The sequence below is a fragment of the Diadema antillarum genome, unplaced genomic scaffold (assembly GCF_040938485.1).
Source record: "Diadema antillarum isolate AM-2024a unplaced genomic scaffold, OU_Dant_1.0 scf00000075, whole genome shotgun sequence".
In the NCBI taxonomy this organism is placed as follows: domain Eukaryota; kingdom Metazoa; phylum Echinodermata; class Echinoidea; order Diadematoida; family Diadematidae; genus Diadema; species Diadema antillarum.
In genome coordinates this window covers 2,208,050-2,228,202 of record NW_027270964.1, presented here as the reverse complement: position 1 = coordinate 2,228,202, position 20,153 = coordinate 2,208,050, and the positions used below count along the sequence as shown (strand labels likewise).

At 35.5% G+C, this 20,153-nt stretch overlaps 1 protein-coding gene across 1 annotated transcript; it reads left to right on the top strand.

Annotated features, from left to right (window-relative positions):
• Positions 1 to 1,960: 1,960 nt before the first annotated feature.
• On the top strand, positions 1,961 to 5,372 carry LOC139717476 (phospholipase A2 A2-actitoxin-Cgg2a-like). Its single transcript, XM_071628983.1, has 3 exons — positions 1,961 to 2,133; positions 3,882 to 4,015; positions 5,116 to 5,372. The coding sequence occupies exons 1-3, from the start codon at positions 1,961 to 1,963 to the stop codon at positions 5,370 to 5,372; spliced, it is 564 nt and encodes a 187-aa protein (XP_071485084.1).
• The last annotated feature ends 14,781 nt before the right edge of the window (positions 5,373 to 20,153 follow it).

The window sequence follows — 20,153 nt, the reverse complement described above, 5'->3', positions numbered from 1 at the left end:
TACTTTGAGCATCGCCTCACTGATTATTCAAAGGACTGTATAACATGCAGCAAGTTCCTCGTCTTCCGTGATATCTGTTTTTCATTCGATATCATATTATCCCTTGTTGTTAGCAGTGGCGGATCCAGAGGGGGCGCACCGTGCGCTCGCCCCCTCGTTATCTGTTGTTAAAACAAAAGAAATATTTAGGAAAAAGAGATGAAAAATGAGAGTAACACCAGAAATATTGTTTGCGTCCCCACCACCCTTTACAGAATTCCTGGATCCGCCCCTGTGTTATAGTGCTTTTCCAAAGCATGTATTTATGCACAGTATATTGATACAGATATTCCGTTATGCGCAGTGTATGTGTATACTGAGTGTATGAGTTTGTTTATCTTGATTTCGACAGCTTTGATAGTGAGTTCATTTATTTATGAAAACATGATAGCTCATTTATCAATTTACCGATTCGATAACTGTATCTATTCACATCATGCATTCATCTAGTCACTCCCAGCTTTTCAATTATTCAATCACTTATATATCCATTCACTAATGCAACCACATTCATCCGTCCATCCATCTATTCGTACGTCATGCTTTCATCAATTTGATAAGTACTCCATTCGTTTATTAATCTATTCATCCCTACATTTATTCGTCATTAATTTTACTTATCTGTGTCATTCATATTTGTTCATTCGTTCATTCCTTCTGTCGGTCGTTCATACGCTCATTCATTCATTCATCCATCCATCCCTCCATCCATTCAGCCATTCCAGCCACCCACTCATTTATTCGGTCACTCACTCACTCTTTCATTTATATATATATATATATATATATATATATATACAAATATATGTTCATAATTTTTTCCTTTATTCCTTCCTTCTTTCCTTCCTTTCTACCTTCATTTATATGAAGAATGACATTTGTTCTCTTCTAACTCTTCAATATCCAGTGATGGTGGTGGTGGTACCCATAGCTGTGTTTTCCCGACAAGGACAGGCCAACAGTAAGTTGATGATCAACGAAAATCTATTCATTTATTATTTTATCCATTAGTAGCATACTTTGTGCAGGGATCTACCATTATAGACTGTTGCGCATTAAGACTGCGTCAAACAAAGACAGTTATTCATGTTCGTGTAAGCTGTCTTTGGTTATTTCAATCAACTCCTGGCATTATTGTTCCCAAAACTAATGAAGATAATTGTGAGGAATCATCATGCATCTCCGCTTACCATAGTCACCGGTTTATGACCCCTGAGTTGCATTAATCAAGCGTTTTGTCAGATATTTTACTGACAACATTTGGTAAGCTTCTGAAATCCTTGCATCTGATTGGCTGAGAGCAAGTTTGTCACAGAAAAAAAAACTGACCAAATGCTTGATGAAATGCCCCCTGAAATTGCAGAAATATCCCTTTCAAAGCGTATTGTATTCTTTAGTCACATTTGGTTGAGGATTTAGGCAGTAGGCCTATTGGCAGAAGTAGATGTTGTTGTTGTTGTAATAAAAATGTTGCAAATCGTGATGATATGAGCCTAACTGGAATAAGACGATATGGGTACCCAACATAATAAATGAACAACCTGGGAAGGACAAATTAATGCGACAAAGCCTGTTAATGCGTAAATGAAAATCAGCAATTAACTTAAGTATGAAATAGACAAATACAAGACTTGATTTGTGTTTACAACGGAAGAATAATAATCAATAGGAAAGTATTACAGCTGTTAGTAGAGAATGCAGATGGCAGCTATGAAACATAGCTTGAAAATAATAACAAACGTAAAATATGATAATGAAAAAAAAATGTGTCTACGTAACGATGTTAATTCAAAACAGTGGTAACAATAATAAAGGAAACAATAATAAATGTAAATATTTCAGTTGAATCTTCGTTAAAAAAAAAAAAGACTTGCGCAGTTGCATCGTTCATTCAAGTTTATTTCCGTGTATATCACACCAGATGCCTCCCGCGTCTTTGTCGGATGGGGGCGCCATGCCACCTAGCGATTTATTTCTCCAGTTCGCTGCAATGATCAAGTGCACAACCAAGACCAATCCTCTTCAGTACCAGGGTTACGGCTGCTTCTGCGGGTTCCTGAACGGCAAATGGCACCCTGTGGACGAAACGGACAGGTAGGAATGTCATGATATCCTGGCTGATGTTAACACGTAATTTTTGGGTTTCCTTTCTTTGTGTTAAGTATTTGCTTCATGTCTTTTAACACACATTTTCTACAAAACATCATTGTTATTATTTGCAATAGTTTTGCATCATTTTGGATATGAACAATGAAATTAAGGGAAATGAAAGGTAATATTTCCGCCAACCAATTTTCTCCCCTGTCTTCTGTCATTATCATTGTCATAATACATGATACTACCATTACAGTTATCATTACTATCATTGTTATGTTTATCATATATTATCATTTCTTGAGTTATCATTATGATCACTGTGATATAAATATATCAAATAATGGGAAAGAAGAGAACTTTCGATCAACAGTTCATGGTGGGGGGGGGGGGGGCGCAAATTATTGTACACCTATTTTTTTTTTCAACGGAAGAGGGCGCTCAGAAAATAACTTTTCCAAGATGGTCGAAGTCGCTGTAGTATGATTAGGCCATTGTATACATGTAGGTTTGTCGTCAGTCCGTACCTCCTCATCCCAAAACAGTTACACTCTGCAGCATTCGTGGTGCATAACTGAGGAATTCAATCGGATTAGAATCAGGAGTTTAGCATCTGCTCACTTCTCTGTCCCCTGAAATATCCGCGTTCATTTTCATCACTTTAATCACCAATAACAAATTCTGGATCTTCGTATGAATTTTGTGCAACAACCCTGTTATATGCTTCTTATGCTTATTTTTTCGGCTATGAGTTTTGAAGAATAATGACCAGAAATACAGTTCCACCACACAGACGTTGGCCTTAATCTGATAATCATTTTCCCTCTTGGAATAAACTTGCACTGGAAACGAAGTCATAATAGTGCCCCCAACGGCCATATCCATGCAGTTAATCGTGATCCTTCGTCCGAATGAAAGATCCGAAGACGCCGCAGTGATATGACATTTTTTTCTTGTAAACCGCATGCAAAATTAAGCAGATTTCTCTTCTTTCGGTCGACATACACTTATCCTTTTACTGAACTTTTACCTTTCGCGCACTACCACCTCAGTTTATTGTCTTCCTGTTCAAGTATACGAAATTCATATTCGTGTCGTCTTCCATTTTCATTTCAGGATGACACATGCTATTCTCGATGATGATCTGTTTTTTCCTGTTTCCTAAGGTTTTTAAGCAGAAAAGTATTACTCCGCTCTTGATTATCATGTGATACATTGCAAGGGGATAAATGTTTTTTTTTTAAAGCAAATTGTCATGTTACAATCAGTCACGTCGATGCTCTAGTATCTTGTTGTGACGAGTGTTGAACATGCACATAATAAATTTACTGCGATATGAGTCTTCAGCATTAACTTGATATGGCTGCTCCAGAAAACTCTCACTACCTGTCGAATGAATGAAGTATATAGAAATTATGGGACAGTTATTTGTTTGTTTTTTTGTTTTTTTATCATTTTGATCGGGAGGAAAACAGAGTGAGAGACTGAAAATAAGAAAGAAATGTGCTTACCTTGAGAGAATAAGATGATCCCATTCAAATACTATGGAAAACTGATGAATCTGTAGATATTTCTAAACACATTATTCTTTGAAATCTATTCAACCGTTTAGAAAATATTGAAGGACAAAATGCCCGTTGAATACGTTCCATATAATAATATTCCCAAAATAGTGTGGCGACGTTTTCAATGCAGCTGAGTGACCTTCTCTTTATCGTTTTGATTTCTTGTATTTTCGGATTTTGCAGGTGTTGCCAAGCACACGATATGTGCTTAGACAATCTCCAGGCGACGAGGGTGTGTCCTAAGGGGTCCATCTTTCTTCCCTATGCAGCGAAAATAAAGGGGTGCAGTAAAAACAAGGTCGCCAAGATAACATGCAGTAAGTATATCTCTGCATTTCCTTTTGTATTCGTTTGAATCGTCTATGGGTCCATTTTGAATGCGGCGATTTCCCTGAATATCGGCAGAGGATAAATATACAAACATTCTTTTATTTTATCATGGTGACACTCACCTCGTGCTAGATTTCCCTAAATATCGGTAGGACATAAACATTAAAGACAAACATTCTTCTTCATAGCGGTACTTACCTAGTGTTAGGTTGCCCCAAATATCGCAAGCATTCTTCTTTATCATAATACTGACCTTGCGTTGCAACGCAGTGTGACCCAGACTCTACTTTTAGCTGTTATTTTTTTTCAGGTGGAATATTATGGTATAATAAGGATTATGACTGAGCAATTATGATATGGATAACAAACTGCTGGTCACAGTGACTCAGGAGTTAACATTTTTCCAACCCTTGCATCCCATTAAAGTGGATTGGAGCTTGATATCAAATGAGCAGTTATTATGGGCAATGTGTTCATTGAATACACTGTATGATATCTGTATTGATTAAATCAAAACAGATTACTATGACACACATAACTATTTTGTGTACAAATGATAGTTCAAATGATAATTTCTTGCTATCTTGCGAGATAGCGATACAAATTCTAAATTAAATACATGCATAATTATGTGCATTATTGTACGAATAATGACTTTTAAAATCAATTCAATTACTTAAAAATTCTGACTATAATCAGGTAAAAAGATAGAAGTAAACAAATTAATGGCTTGGTAAATTCATCAACATTATGCCTGCTGATCAGCATACAGTTATGACAGTAAATACGGACGATAACTTATGTAAAGTGAATTCATGAGCAATGTTCGCTTTAAATTGTTTGTTGGTGCATGTCTGTACGAGTTTTACTTCCCATCCATGATATCACCTGCGTCCTTTCTGTTATTCAGGTCCCATCTAGATTTACTGATAGCAGTATGTTTGTTTATTTGTTTGTTTGCATTGTGTTTCTTTATGATAAGAACTGAAATACAACAAACTTCATCACTGACATCAAAATATTCCATTCAATCAAATATTGAATTCAGTCCCATTCAATTCCATTCATTCCGTCTATTCAATGCCAGAACCTCGTCAAAAGTACACAGGCTGGGAAAGGGCGGCGTCCCTGGGTGCTACGGAGTGTGCCGAGGAGCTATGCAAGTGTGACCTTGAAGCTGCTACCTGCCTCAGCCGACACCAGATGAATGAACAGTTCAAGTTCAAGAATATGAACCGTACACTCTGCAGTGCGTCACCAACGACTCCAGCTATAACGGCAGCGCCAGGCGGAACCCCAACCAAATTGCCAACGGAGGGTCCACAACCGTTTCGATTTCAGTGAGACTGCTCAGATTATCTGAACTTGAACGTGGTGCCGCGGACACGGTGTTAACCCTCCCCCCCCCCCACCCTCAATGTTTCTTTCCATGCGACACTGACTGGGACTTTTCAGGGGAATACAATATTATGCAATCCTCGGACATTGTGCATGACAACAACTAAAAGCAATAATACAGCAGATTACTTAACACGCCACCTCATCCTTTTTACATGTCTTACGAGTGAATAAACGAAATAATGATTCATTATGTTCCTCAGTGAGTAAAATATCAGTTATGATGATATTCTCAAAAGACGGGCATTTATCGTGGGATTAATGAGATATGGCAAAGATTGGGCTTTCTTCTGCATCCTCCAATTAACAGGGAAAATCTTGATTCATTGGCGCAACTTTATGGTGGTGATGACTCATTAAAGCGCATGAGAGCTTTTACCGTGGTGACGACCTGATTATACATGAAAAAGACCAGTATTTTTTCCAGTTTTTCGCTTTCCTTGGAATATTTCATTTCAATACCACGAAGAGCCATGCAGGTGAATACTTTTCAACACCATTACATCATACTTTCTACACCTGTCGGCGCGGTCATCTATTGACACTTGCTCACTGTTAGATTTAACGCCCTTATTGTTGAATTAACACGTATCTCACTTTCTTTTTGGCAGTGTAAACGTAAATCTTGCCACTTTATCAAGAAGTGTGGACTCATGTTACAGGTTACATGATTATGGCTGCAATCGCGTTCTGAATATTATGTTTATCCCTTTGCCTTGAAATAAATGGATTGCTCTTACTGCCTCTCCTATATGGATTAATACAGCATGAATACTTCTTGTATGAAAAGGTATATTCTTATTTTGAGAAAATATTCCTGTGCGTGTGTGACCTCGCACTGTTGAGTGTACTCAGAAATAGAAAATAAAAAGATCATCGACGCTCTACAGATGCCTTCTTTTTTCAACCCTTATTCGCTCGTGTTTTACCGGGCCCCAAATCACTCTAAAAGGTATGATTATCAATCTCATTTTGGTATGAAAAACAAATCCAACATGCAAAGTAAGAATAATGTATCAAAAACAATAGATACTGCCATCTAATTCACTTTTATTCTTACTATAAAGAAAGTATCTGATGAAATCTCGTACAATTGCTCCTATTCTTTTACTCATTATGTGACAAGCATCAGTAAGCAAGTTCACACAGTCTAAGCAGTTGTCCCTTCATGAATACTCGGTTATGTATATTCATGTATGCAGAACTTGCTGCATTTCAATAGGATCTAAAGAACCAATTAAAGGCCTATCAAGCAACACTTACATAAAACAATGATCACGGTCTGTGTAGCTTGTTTTCAACTGCTTTTCTTACTCATAGGTTGAAATTTATGTTAAGAAAAGTTTGTAGATAGTTGCGGAGGTCACAGGCAGAACAAGTCAACTGTCTGTGAACTGGCTTATCAACACGCGGAACAATAATGAATACAATACATCGGCTGCTGCTGAAAAAGAGTAAGAATAAACCAAAGATAATAGAGGACCCATAAACATCTGCATAACAAGCTATTATAGTCACTTAACCCACTGCATACCGCATTAATTTTCTGCTCATAGATATATGCGTGTATGCATTGTGTGCATTTATGGGCGCTGACAGGGTTGAGTCGTTGTTTTCTCTGACTACGTCACTGCTTCTCAAAGGGTATAGACTGCATTGAAAACAAGGCCAACCTGAAAGTTGCTCAGGCGGCGCAAATTTGCCCTTGCTTCCCTTCTTAGTTCCGCTACCTTTCCGATCTCTCACCTTATTAAGAAACATGGGGCTGCATAGAGGACCAAGGTCTTCTACCCACACATTTTGCGGTCATAATGGGTATTCATGAGCTCTGTGATTAAAAACTCGTTACGGACGGTCAATGTTCTGTTTAGGAAGTTCTGTTTGTTCACTGTCCTTTCTTTGAGTATGACAATACTTTTACGTCATTACATACGTCAATGATTATTATAACTGCTGCTCTGTGTTACAGTAAATGTGTATAATCTCTTGAATACACCTGTTTTTATAATACTTCGCAACCTCGTAGTCGTCGCAAAAGTGCATTCTTTGTGTAGTTTTTTGTTTGTTTGTGTGTGTGTGTGTATGTTTGTTCGTTTGTTGTTGTTGGTTGTTGTTTTTCATTTTCAAAGGGCGAGAACAAGATTTACTATCACTGACTTGAGACCGTCCTGCTATTTGCTGTAGCTATAGTTCGAATCATTTCCCTGCCTCGCCAGTGCAGGGCTATGGGACATCCATGATCATGCAGTGTCATAAGAATTTGAAATGTATATAGCGAGCTTAAGTTTCCTGACGAACGCTATTTGGAAAAGCAGCATATGAAGAGATTTCTTGCAAAAGGGCCTAAATCAATCTTCAGTTGATTCCAAGTAAATCAAGCTGTTTTGCTATCATTATTGCTATTATGTTATTATCATTATCATTTATTATTATTATTATTATTACTATTATCATTATTATCATCATCACACTGTAAAAACATCGGTGTTAGATTTAACACCACGGGTGTTAAATCTAACACCGGTCAAACTTCAATAAAGGACCACACCCACAGGTGTTGAAAATGCACTGTGATGGTGTTGAAAAGTGTTCACCTGACACTTCGTGGTGTTAATTTGACACTGTACCTGGTGTTATTTTGACACTGTACTGGTGTTAATTAAAAAATGACACCACATGGTGTTGATTTGATATTTGTTGGTGTTAATATCAATGGTTTAACACCCGTCCAGCTTCAATAAGAGACCACACCAACTGGTGTTACTGTGGTGTAAATTTATTTTCACATTTTTTTCAAAAATCTAGTATTTTAATGTAAAATTCTTGATCGTCTTGTTTAAATCAAAAATCAACAAGAAGTGCAGTTACTAAGAAACTCTTCAAAAACAGTTTAAGATTTGGAAATGACACCAGGAGGTGTTAATTTAACATCATAAATGAGCACCGAAAATTTAACACCAGCTCGGTGTTCACTATTTAACGCCGGACTTTTTGCAGTGCATCATCATTATTATCATCATTATTGTTATTATCATCATTATCATTACTGTTGTTATTATTATTGTTGTTGTTGTTGTTGTTGTTGTTGTTGTTACTTTATATTCGCACAATTCTATGTTTCCATTCGGGAAGTTCTTTTACTTATACGTGTAGAAGTCATCACCATCACCAGTACCAAAACTGACAATTCAAAAAAAAAAAATAAAATCTTGCGGATGTCTTAAACTTGAACATAGTTTAATACTTAGGTCCTTTTCGTAGAAAAGTCTTGAAGGATGATAGCTATACATATTCTTAAAAGATTTATAATAAACACGAAAACCGCCTATTTTATCCCCTGTGTATATACTCTGGCAATTCCTTCGTCAGTCGAGAAACCTTGCCGGATATTACATATACAGTGCGTATCAAAAAAAAAAAAGCAACAAGATTTTATTTCAAATTTGTGAAGATTGTGTTGACTTTACACCAAAATGAGCAGCAACATTTTACAACCACATATCTCCTCTTTCCAATGATATCCTATTTATTCATACCCGGTCATGGATGGCTGAGTAATCATTCTTTTTGAACAATGGGTCAAATTGGACCGGTATCAAGTTTAGACACTGCAAGAATCAATGCACCTTATTAGAAATTAACTTAACAAAACAAACGAAATTAACGATCGCAACTTACCATTGCGTTCTTTGAGGTATCTCTTTTTAACATTACATCCCATGCCCCTCAACATGGCCATCATTGCTTTCCACACAGAGATTAGCTCTTTTCTCCATCTCACGCACAGCCCTGCAAATCATTGGGGCTTGGTGGCGTAGAGCTTCAAACTCATCAGTGATTCTTTGTCTCAGAGTTGAAATGTCAGGTGGAGGGGTAATGAACACTTTGCTCTTGAGATAACCCCGAAGAAAAAAGTCACAACAAGTCAGATTGGGAGCCTGGTCCCTGTAGCCTGGTATGCTTGGCCACATTTCGCAAATCGTATTATGGTATGTCTCACCTGTCTTAACATTCAAAAAAAAAAAGAAGAAGAAGAGAGAATTGAAAAGGATTTATGCTGGTCTTATACTAACTGAAACTTGGTCCCAAGTTCAATTTGACCCATTGTCCAAAAAGATGATTACTCAGCCATCCATGACCGTGTAAGAATAAATAAGATATCATTGGAAAGAGGAGGTATGTGGCTTTAAGATGTTGTTACTCACATTGGTGTAAAGTTAACGCAATTGTCACAAATTTGAAATGGTATCTTGTTGCGTTTTTTTTTTTTATACGCACTGTATAATTATATCATTTATATGTATAATATATCTACATTATATATATATTCGGCTTGTTACGCCTTCTTCACGACTCTTAATGTCAAAACAAAGCAAAAAATTGACAGTATACCTTCATTGCCAAGAATCCTTCAGAAAGTATGGGACGCCTAGAGTTTGAGTCAATTCAACATACAATTTAGTGGCCAAAACTGCAATTCCGGTTTGTTTTAGTATTTCTTTGTGGAGCCAATACGTGAAATCTCACCATATTGGGAACTATGTTTTTGATTAGTTATACTTAATTTGAATTGCTGATGCATCTGTACTTATGATTCTAGACAAATTGTCAATTTTGTATGAATTTAGATTCTTGGTCCGACTAGTTCTCTAGAGAACTGTAAACAGCAGCAACTCAAAACGCATGGTCTGAGAATGTGACATGAATGCATGGAACTCGACGAGGCGTCTTGTTCGGGAAAAGAAAAGTATGCAACAATCTGTTGAATCTTATTTTGGACAATATTGTTAAAGGCTCGAAGAGGAGGCGTTTGATTCCGTGAGAGGGTTGCAATATTTTGTAGTCATTATTGTTTTTCATTTTCCGTGGTAAGCTTTATTACATGATTTACCTGCAATAGTGCAGGATAGTGAAATGTTTCTCTATAGCGTCAATATTATCGGCTGTGCACGTTCTACTTAAAGGGATGGTACAGTTTTGGTTGAGAGCTGATTTCAGGTTACTAACTTTTTTTTGTGAGATAATGAGAAACCTCTTATGAAATAAAATATAATTTCAAAAGAAATTAAACTTTGAATTGATGAAAATTGTTTTAAAATGACAGAGATATGCAAAACAAAGCGATACTAATGGACGGTGGGACCCACCTTTTATTAGGATCATTTTGTTTAACTTTGTTTTTGTATTATATCTCACCCATTTCGTAACTGATTTTCATCAAATAAGCATTACATTCCCCTAAGGGTGGGATTTCACGGAGCACGCGAACGATTTGCGAAGGACGCGAATGGCAAAATCCAGCATTCGCATTTCAGTCTGCAAAAGATCGCCAAACGAACGTGAGGGTTCGGAAGCGTCGTCAATTGTTCGCGAATGTCGTTTTTACTTCGGCGATAATTTCAAAAAAGTTTGAAATTTTTTGCGAACCTTTTCCGCACACTTGGTCGTGATTTGTTCGTGAATTGTTCTCGAAAGCCTCGTCATATGCGCAAGACCTTCGCAAGACACGCGCGATGTTCGCAAAATGTTCGTGAAACCCCAAACAGACTCCGAAACTTTGGAGAATGTCTCGCGTATCTTACGCGAAATCTGCGAAGTTTTTCCGATCATTTTACGACGTAATCGCAAACTGTTCGCGTACCTTTTGAGACATTCTCGCGAACGTTCAGCGCACGTTTTGGGGATGTGTGACCTATACGTTTTCTACGAATAAAAATCGTAGCATGCATCTAAACATCAAACAATTATTAATTATAGTAACAAAAGAAATTAAAGACTAGCAAATAGAAACAAATGTTTGATAGAAAAAAAAGAATTGCAGAATACACTTAAAATTAATCTAAAGTAAGTAGAATTTCATTTGAACTATAGAGATTATGTGTTGGAGGAACTGCACAAAATATCAAATGCTTTACTAGTGGAGATAGGTCCTAGGAAAAGAAATGTAGGCAAGCACACGATAGAGAAATGAGAGAAAAAGAAAGGAGAAATAGAGGAAAGAAAAAAATTCAACTCAAGACAGCTTCCACCTCTCCTTGGGTACATTTTCTCCCATGATTATTGAACATTTTTCGTTGTTCGCATTTCCGTCGCGTGTTCTTCGTGTACGTAACATGCTGTACTTCAGCAATGATACACACGACATTCACACATATGTCGTGGAAACTTCGCACAAATTGCGCAAGAATAGTTTTCGGCTTCATTGTCGGAACACATTCGGAAAAAAAAAACTTTTCCGAATGTTGGATTTTGTCATTCGCGTCCTTCGCAAATCGTTCGCGTGCTCCGTGAAATCCCACCCTTAGAATGGTATGCTCTGTAACATTTCATAAGTGGTTTCTTAGAATCTCGCAAAATGTTATTAGCTAACTCATCTTCACCAATACTATATCATTCCTTTAAAATCGAGATGCGTAGGTGGAGAAAAAAAACCCCAACGATTTAAAAAAGATAGAAATTGTATCAGGCAACACCGAAGATGGATCATGCTAGCTTTTCTCCGATGTGTTACGTAACAGAAAACCTTGATACGCGTAATGGCCTTTCAGTCAGAGGCAATTCGAAGAAAGTGAGGAGAAAAACAACATTACTTGAAAAAGGTCGTGAGGAGGTTGACATAATCTTTGAAGACAAACATTATTGTGTCTGCAAAGATGGGGTTTTCCCTCAACAAGAAAAACAAGCAGGCAAGAAGACAAAAATGGCCATGATAATCCTTATGAGAGAAAAAAAGGCCTTTATAGGACATTATCTAAAGGATCTAAACAGGATAGCGTGATACAGGAGCTTTATTATCAAAAATTATATTTTTCTGACCTTATGTTAAGACGTCCTTACATTCATCTGCATCGTTCTGAATCGCTTTAATCTGTTAATCACTGTAGGAGGAGGGGCTGAATGTGTGTTTGGGTCGAAATAATGATGTTTTATTCTTATTGTTATCGTCAGTTTATCCACTCTCACTTACAGGGGAGCTTTCGTGTCAAGACAGTACATTATACCATTCTGTAGTACTTTCAGAATGTCGCTAACTAGAATTTGATCGCAAAGACGCTGTTGATAATCATGCGAATATGCAAAACAAAGCAAAACATAATGATAGCAGCACACAGCTTTATCTTTCTTTCTCTCTTAACTTTCTTTTTTATTCTTACATTTAATATCTAATAGTTTATATTTTATCAGGAATCGTAAAATTTAAAGACATTTTCCGATAATCTTCCACAGATTAACAAAGTGGAGTCGACATGATAACCGTCATTGGCAATACCCCACTCCTGCACTTTTTTTTTCCCATGATGCTGGTCAGTTCACGAAAGTGAATTACTACTTTCAGCCAACATTTAGTATAATTGAGGGAACTTGCATTGAGACTGTAAGGCGTGTAGTGGATTTAATTGATTATTCTTTGTCGCGAGGTTATTAATGCTATCTTTTTTTTTTTCAAATCCTATTCTTCATTTAGTCTTCCTGCAAAGGAAATAAATCAAAATTTGGCCAAAGTGCGCGGTCGAAGGAGGATTACCTAAGATGTTAGGCATAGTAGATCTTTTACTGTGTTGCTACCAAGAAGTAATGATGCCACATCTATGAAAAATTAATTATATCGGGGATGTGATCAATCACAAAACATCCATAGTATCAAACAAAAATGATGAGAAAACAGAATAATCAAAAATTTAATTTGCAAAAAAAAACCCTTAACAAAAAATTGCAAAATTCTACAATCACGAACGAACAGATTTGACGTATATATATATATATATATATATACATACATATATATATATATATATATATATATATATATATATATGTGTGTGTGTGTGTGTGTGTGTGTGTGTGTGTGTAATTTGTGTGTGTAATATACATGCATTTTGTATGTAGTACACCATTCTTTTACCTCTATTACTTAAAAACGAACATGCCTACCGAAATCACAGAGTAAAATCTGGTCTTAACTGTTACAGCAAGAAAGATTTAATAATGTGTATTATAACCATTGTCCTTCATTTATTGTTGGTGTTAACTATGCCGACTAAATTACCAGAATTTCATTTATTGAATCCTTAATATTGAAATCGCTGGACTCTGAAACCTGAAAATAAATCGCTAAAGATGATGTTTTCTCCTTTGTGATTTCCCGCACATCCCACTTATAGTCTTACAGTCAAAATACCGCACTATGTTCACAATGTGAAATAACCTTCAGAACGTCTTAAAGGAGCATTGTAGAGCAGTCAATATAACTCACAAACAACCTATGAAGGATTTATAAAACAAGGACAATTAAAAAAAAAATGGGAAAATTGCAGGGTGCACTACAGGGGTTGATTAAATTTTGAAGTCTTGAAAACTTTCATTAAACATCTCCTTCTACCTCCATGACCTGGAAATAAAGGAAAACAATCTGTAACCCGGTCACGACCACCACTAGAAACTGCTTTAGACTATTGCCAACGGTAATAAAAGATATAACCCCCCCCCCCAAAAAAAAAAAAAAAAAAAAAAAAACCTACCTGATATCTGTGTGTGTCTTCAGTGAATGCATAATCATTATAAGCACAAATCGGCGAAATTCGGATAATCTGTTCAAAAGTGTTGATTTTTTAACAAAGAGAACCCCACAAAACCTCATTATCTGTAAATGGCATTTTATCGTTGTAACGGTACAAAATCATTTTATCCCTAACTGCTTTCTTTAAAAGGTTTGTGATGGATTCTATCATTAGGATGAAAAAAAATGAAAATAATGAATTTGTAACCTTAACTCTCTTCCTACTACATTAGTCTTTGTGTAGGCTTCTTATACATTGATTCTGTGTCCGCTTTGCAACCATGATAATCATTCTTTTGATAAGCTAGTATATTGTACAGGTAGGACGTTAGTCAGACGTGTCCTCAGAATGATAAAACATTTGATAATCAAATGATAATCTAAACAAATGAGAATCTGGAAGCTTCTGTATGATGGAGGACTTAATACCTCAGATTTCCAGTGAATCAATTTCATTTCATTTCACTTCATTTATCTCCACTTTCATAAGGGGTTGACAAACATTGCATTAAAAACAAACAGACATACAAACAAGCAAGCAAACAAACAAAAATACATGGTGTCAAATATGATAGTGGCGGAATCATGAATCACAAAGTAGGCCTATTGAAAACGATCCCTTAAGAAATATCGTGATGTAATATGTGTAATAATTTATACTCATTTGTAACTGAATTGAAACAAACATGAATGCAAAATACGATAAGATTCACAACTTGAAATCAATCAATAAAAAAAAACCGGATACGTGTAGATATGAACGAAAAGAAGAAAACTTCATATTTATCTATTCATCAACTTTTTGATTGCATCAAAAAGATGTTGTTTGAATAATCTTTTAATTTTTTTACGGTCTTACTGATCCTGAAAACTATATTCAAATTATTCCATAAAACAGTACCTTTATGAAATATTGATGACTGCGTACAAGATGTCCGATTTAATGGGAGATGGATATTCTGAGCATTTCTGGTATTATAATCATGAACTGAACTATTCAGAGTATAATAATCAGAGAATACATCAAGGAGAAGACTGTTATTAAGTTTAAACATGAATACTGCAGACTCTAATGAAATTAAATTTTGAATAGGTAATATCTGAGTTTCTAAAAACTGGGGAAAGCATTATATTGAATTGGTTATTAAACGTACTCCCCGTTTTTATAATTTATGTATTCGATCAATATTCTTATTAAAAGTGAATCCCCATATAATTTTCCAGTAATCAATATGTGGTGAAATCAAAACATGGTATTACATTTTAAGGACATTTCTAGGAAGATTCTATGATTTATACAAAACCCCAATGTTTCTTGATATAATACTGGCTATGTAATCAATATGATAATTCCAAGATCATCTTGAACTTTGTGCTTACAACTTATCTGTTTTCATATTCTTAAGATCTTAAGAAGATTCTTAAGAAGGTCTTTTATAATTTGCATACCAAATAAAATACAATGAGTTTTATCTATATTCAAAATCCACTTATTGGCTTCCATCCAATCACTAATATTATGCAATTGTCTATTAACAAATTTTATTATCAAACAGTTTACATGGATCTGAGCCTTTACAAAATACACTGGTATCATCGGCAAATAAAACATAACTTAAATGTTGAGTTGATAAAGGTAAATCATTTATATATCTTATATTAGAAAAAAGGCCTAAAATCGATCCTTGTGGCACACCACAATTAACTGTTTTCATATCAGATTCAATTCCATTAACTACAGTTAACTGTTGACGATCTTTAAGATAACTACTTAAAAGTTTGAATGGGGGCCACGTATACCATGATAATACAATTTTTGTAATAGAACAAAGTGATCTATAACATCAAAAGCCTTAGCAAGGTCAATAGATAGTGTTAAAGATATTCTTTATTATCTGTAATATCATTTTTTTTCGCAAGATCTAATATTGCTGTGGCTGTTGTATGACCCCTTCTAAATCCAAACTGACTTTTTATCAAAATACTTTGTTTATCTATAAACTCAATTAATCTATTAGATATACATTTCTATAATATCTGTGAAAATATAGTTAGAACTGATATTGGTCTGTAATCATTAATATCATAATGGTTACCCTTTTTATGAATAGGTGTTACACGTGCAATTTTCATTTTTGCTGGAAAAACCAACAGACATACAGTCATTGAAGAGAAAACTTAATGGTTCACATATAACAGAAATTACAAACTTTATTGCTTTTATATCTATAACATCTACACCTGAACTTACATTACTTTTCATTTCCTCTGCAATCGTTATCATTTCTTTCTTTTTTTATATTGGCTTAAAATATATATATATTTTTTTATTGGGAAATTTCAAATATCTATCATATGAATTCTCATTTCTCTTATTATTACAGATCTCTAGTTTCTTTCCAATACTACCAAAAGATATTTTAAAAAATCAGCTATGTCTCTATTATTTGTTATTTTTTCATTCCCAATCTCAAGACTTTTTAATAAAATGCTTTTGATATTTCTTGTATCCTTTAAAAGATGATTGATAGTTTTCAATGTTGAATTAATATCATTTTTTACTTGATGAAATTTTTCATTAAAATATTTCTTTTTTTGCTTGCCTTAATCGAAGTGTACCATAATTCTGAAATTTATTAGAGGCCTCTTTTCTATAAGGGGTTGGTTTCTTAACATCTTTTTATACATACTTAATTTTTTAATGACAAAGCTTAATCACATCCTTAGTCAAACATGGATTCTTCTCCTTCTTCTTAGAATTGAATGATTCATGAGGGAAACATTCATCATAAATATTTTTAAATACTTGCAAAAAACTATTGTACTTAAAATCAACTCTTCCTACACCAATGTAATTTTCCCATTCAACATTTTTTCAATATGTCAAAAAAAGAATCATATTTGACCGAGTAATATTACGCTTTACATTAATGGAAAATGATTTGTTTATACAATGGGCAATGAATGAAGACATACAAAATATTGGCAGGTGATCACTTACATTTCTAATCAAAATTCCTGAGTGAGTACAAATATTAACATTCGTAAATAATATTTTATCCAACAAAGTGGCAGAGATGCAGTTATCCGAGTGGGACTGTTAATCAAAGGTTCCAAATAAAATCCATACAAAATATCCATAAATGAGTCAGTTTTGGAATCTAAATCTATTTTCACTAAATCTAACTTCAAACCACCCATTATGAAACAATACACGTGGATTTACCTTGTGTGACAAATTTTCAAATTCATTCAAAAAAAATATCAAAATTACAATTCGGGGGACGATATACCACAACAACAATTGCTTCTTTTTTTTAACATTTGGCGCTGTTATTTACTAACTCAACAAAAATACTTTCAAACGACTCAGATATAACTGTCGACTCTTGTGTAATAAATGCATGTAATGACTTATGAACAGATACACCTGTTCCACCACCTCGTTTGTTAATTCTGTCATAGGTTTTCCCATCCATTTTCGCACTTTTGTCATTCAATTTCAAAGATTTATTATTCAATTTCTTCCCGAGAAGCACGTGGAACGCAAATCCTAACTTCAATTTCGTCAATTGTGATTGTAATTCGTTTTTCGTCAAACATTTTCGAAGATGTAGCATTCAGAATCGTCAACTGTCATTCAAATTCATCCCTCCTGCTGACGGATCGTAGAATGTGAAGATCAAATTCGATTTTGTTGACACAATTTCATGAATTTTTCATTCCAATTAGTCAGATGTTGTCGATTCTTTATTTTGATGGTGAACCAACTTTAAGCCGACATATCTTTACTTTCTCTCGTAAATTGCATCGTTACACATTATTTCCCAACCATTTGCTTAGACAATACACACGAAAAACATGACTGCCAACCAAAATTTATTGAAGGATAAACGACAGTCAAAAGTCATAACCCAGGACAGTATGTCAGTGTCACCTTTTGAACTTTAACTCGTAATGTTAAGGTTTTCGCATCATAATGCATGAAGCAATTAAATTTTGTACCCTTGAAAGCAGCAAACATAATTATGTTATCCATTCTTTGACATTAAACAGGTTAAAATTCTACATTTAAATTTTGTCTTTAATCATGTTTGCCTAGAAATCATTTGTCAGTGTTTTCGTTTGCGAGACGGTACGTCTGTTTGTATCAGTGTTTACTCGGATTGATTGTGTGTGTGCCTGCGTCTGTGGTTCTGTGTGTGTGGGGGGGGGGGGGGGACACTTGTGTGTATGTTAACTGATGAATGTAAAATGTGAACGATTACAGAAAAAGATACATGAATGACTGGAAAATCACACCGGATAGAGATATGAGACGAATATGAATGAAAATTAAACGAAAATGATTGCCAAAGACGAAATCGATCCTGCTGTTTTGAGTGCTGCGAGTGAGACTGACGAATTTGAAATGTAAATGACGAAAATGTATGCCAAATGACTAAATTGAATGGACTTTATTTGAAAACGAACGACGAAAGACGAATTTGAAAGAAAGATTAGCCTATTCCCGACATTATGCGACGAAATTGAATGAAAAAGAGTTTGAAAATGAATGGGAAAACCTATACTACAAAATGAATTATATATCATCTAAATTACAAACTTCAACTGAAGGAAATTCATCTAACCAAATTTCAGTAAGTCCTATTACCTTAAAATTATGATTAATACTGCTTATATACATATTCAAATTATCGAAATTTGTCGCCAACTTCTACAGTTGAAACGAACTAACTAGAATGAATCAGAAAATTTTGCATCTTTATATTTTGAGTTAAGGGCGGGCACATCAAAATAAGATTCAGGTAAGTTTTGTTCATTTGAACCCCAAACAAAATTCTAACTGTTTTGATTGTTGGTTGGTTTGTTCATTTTCCATCTGAGAAGATTGCTGGATAGCCCATATTCAGCTATGCTAAGCTGGTCTTCCATGGGGGTCCAGTTGGATATGAGGTGGGGCCGCTTCACCGGGTTTAACACCCGGCTTTTTGCGATGAATGAATGTAGCACGCACGGGACCTCCATTTTATGTCCTACGCGAGGGGCAGAGTGTTTTGCCTCTTGCTAGAAGGGACCGTATGATTACACACCACATTGCTCAGGACAGACTCGGGATCAACCAGGGTCGCTTGGGTCGGAGGCAGAGGCGCTACTGACTGAGCCAATTCTCACTAAGGTGGGAGCGACATGAGGTTACTTATCGTTTTTCAGAACTCTGTGCCGTATCATAACAAGATTTCATACGCGATGTAAAGAGACTTATTTACAGAAGATACGTGATTTTACCCGCACGTAGGCCTACGTGATATTGAGTTCCCGATAACTTTGTGCACGAGATACTCACTTCACATTCCCTTTGAAACCGGTAAAGAATGCGTACGGACCCAACGAATAGAACAACAACGGACGGTTGTAGCGGAACATGCACTGAAACTTGTCTGGATGGCGCCATGTGCCAAGACACTGATTTGTGTTTGAATATTTTGAGATCAAAGGTGTTAATCAGTTTCGACCGCAGTACACGACTTTTATTACTGGAGCATCCTCCCCATTCAGTAGTTAGTATATGTAAGCCTGGTATCTTACGTTTTGCTCCCTATATATTCCAACAAGCTGGATGCGATTCAATCTATCGCGGAAGAACATTGAATACTTCGTGGCGCGATTCGTCAATAAATATTTTTCATCGATATAAGTCGTATAAAAACAGAAACAACCCCCCCCCCAAAAAAAAAATAAAAATAACTAAAAAAAAGCCCGGTAGAAAATCACGTATCAACCACCACTGGGTATGCTCTTGAGATTTATCTTTTAGTTCTTTTTGGGGTAATTGATGTTTACCCCAAAGAAATCGTGTTATAACATAAATGTTTCGTACATTTCCTTAACACGCATAAGAGCGACAACTTAAGGCAGAAATCGCCAGCTCTGCGAGCATGGACTATGAGAACTAAATTTACTGTAGACCTAAAACAAGGCAATGTCATCTGGATGTTGTAATCCGACCTATCAGAATCGCCAAATTGTCAGAGATCTCCTCCGTCCCCTTGTTTCAAGCATAGACTTTAAGAACTAGAGTCCGAAAAAATATAAAACAACAAACAAAAGTGTTTGGCAATGGAGACCTTGAACGGAGACTAAATATGAAGTTTAATAGACAAGTTATA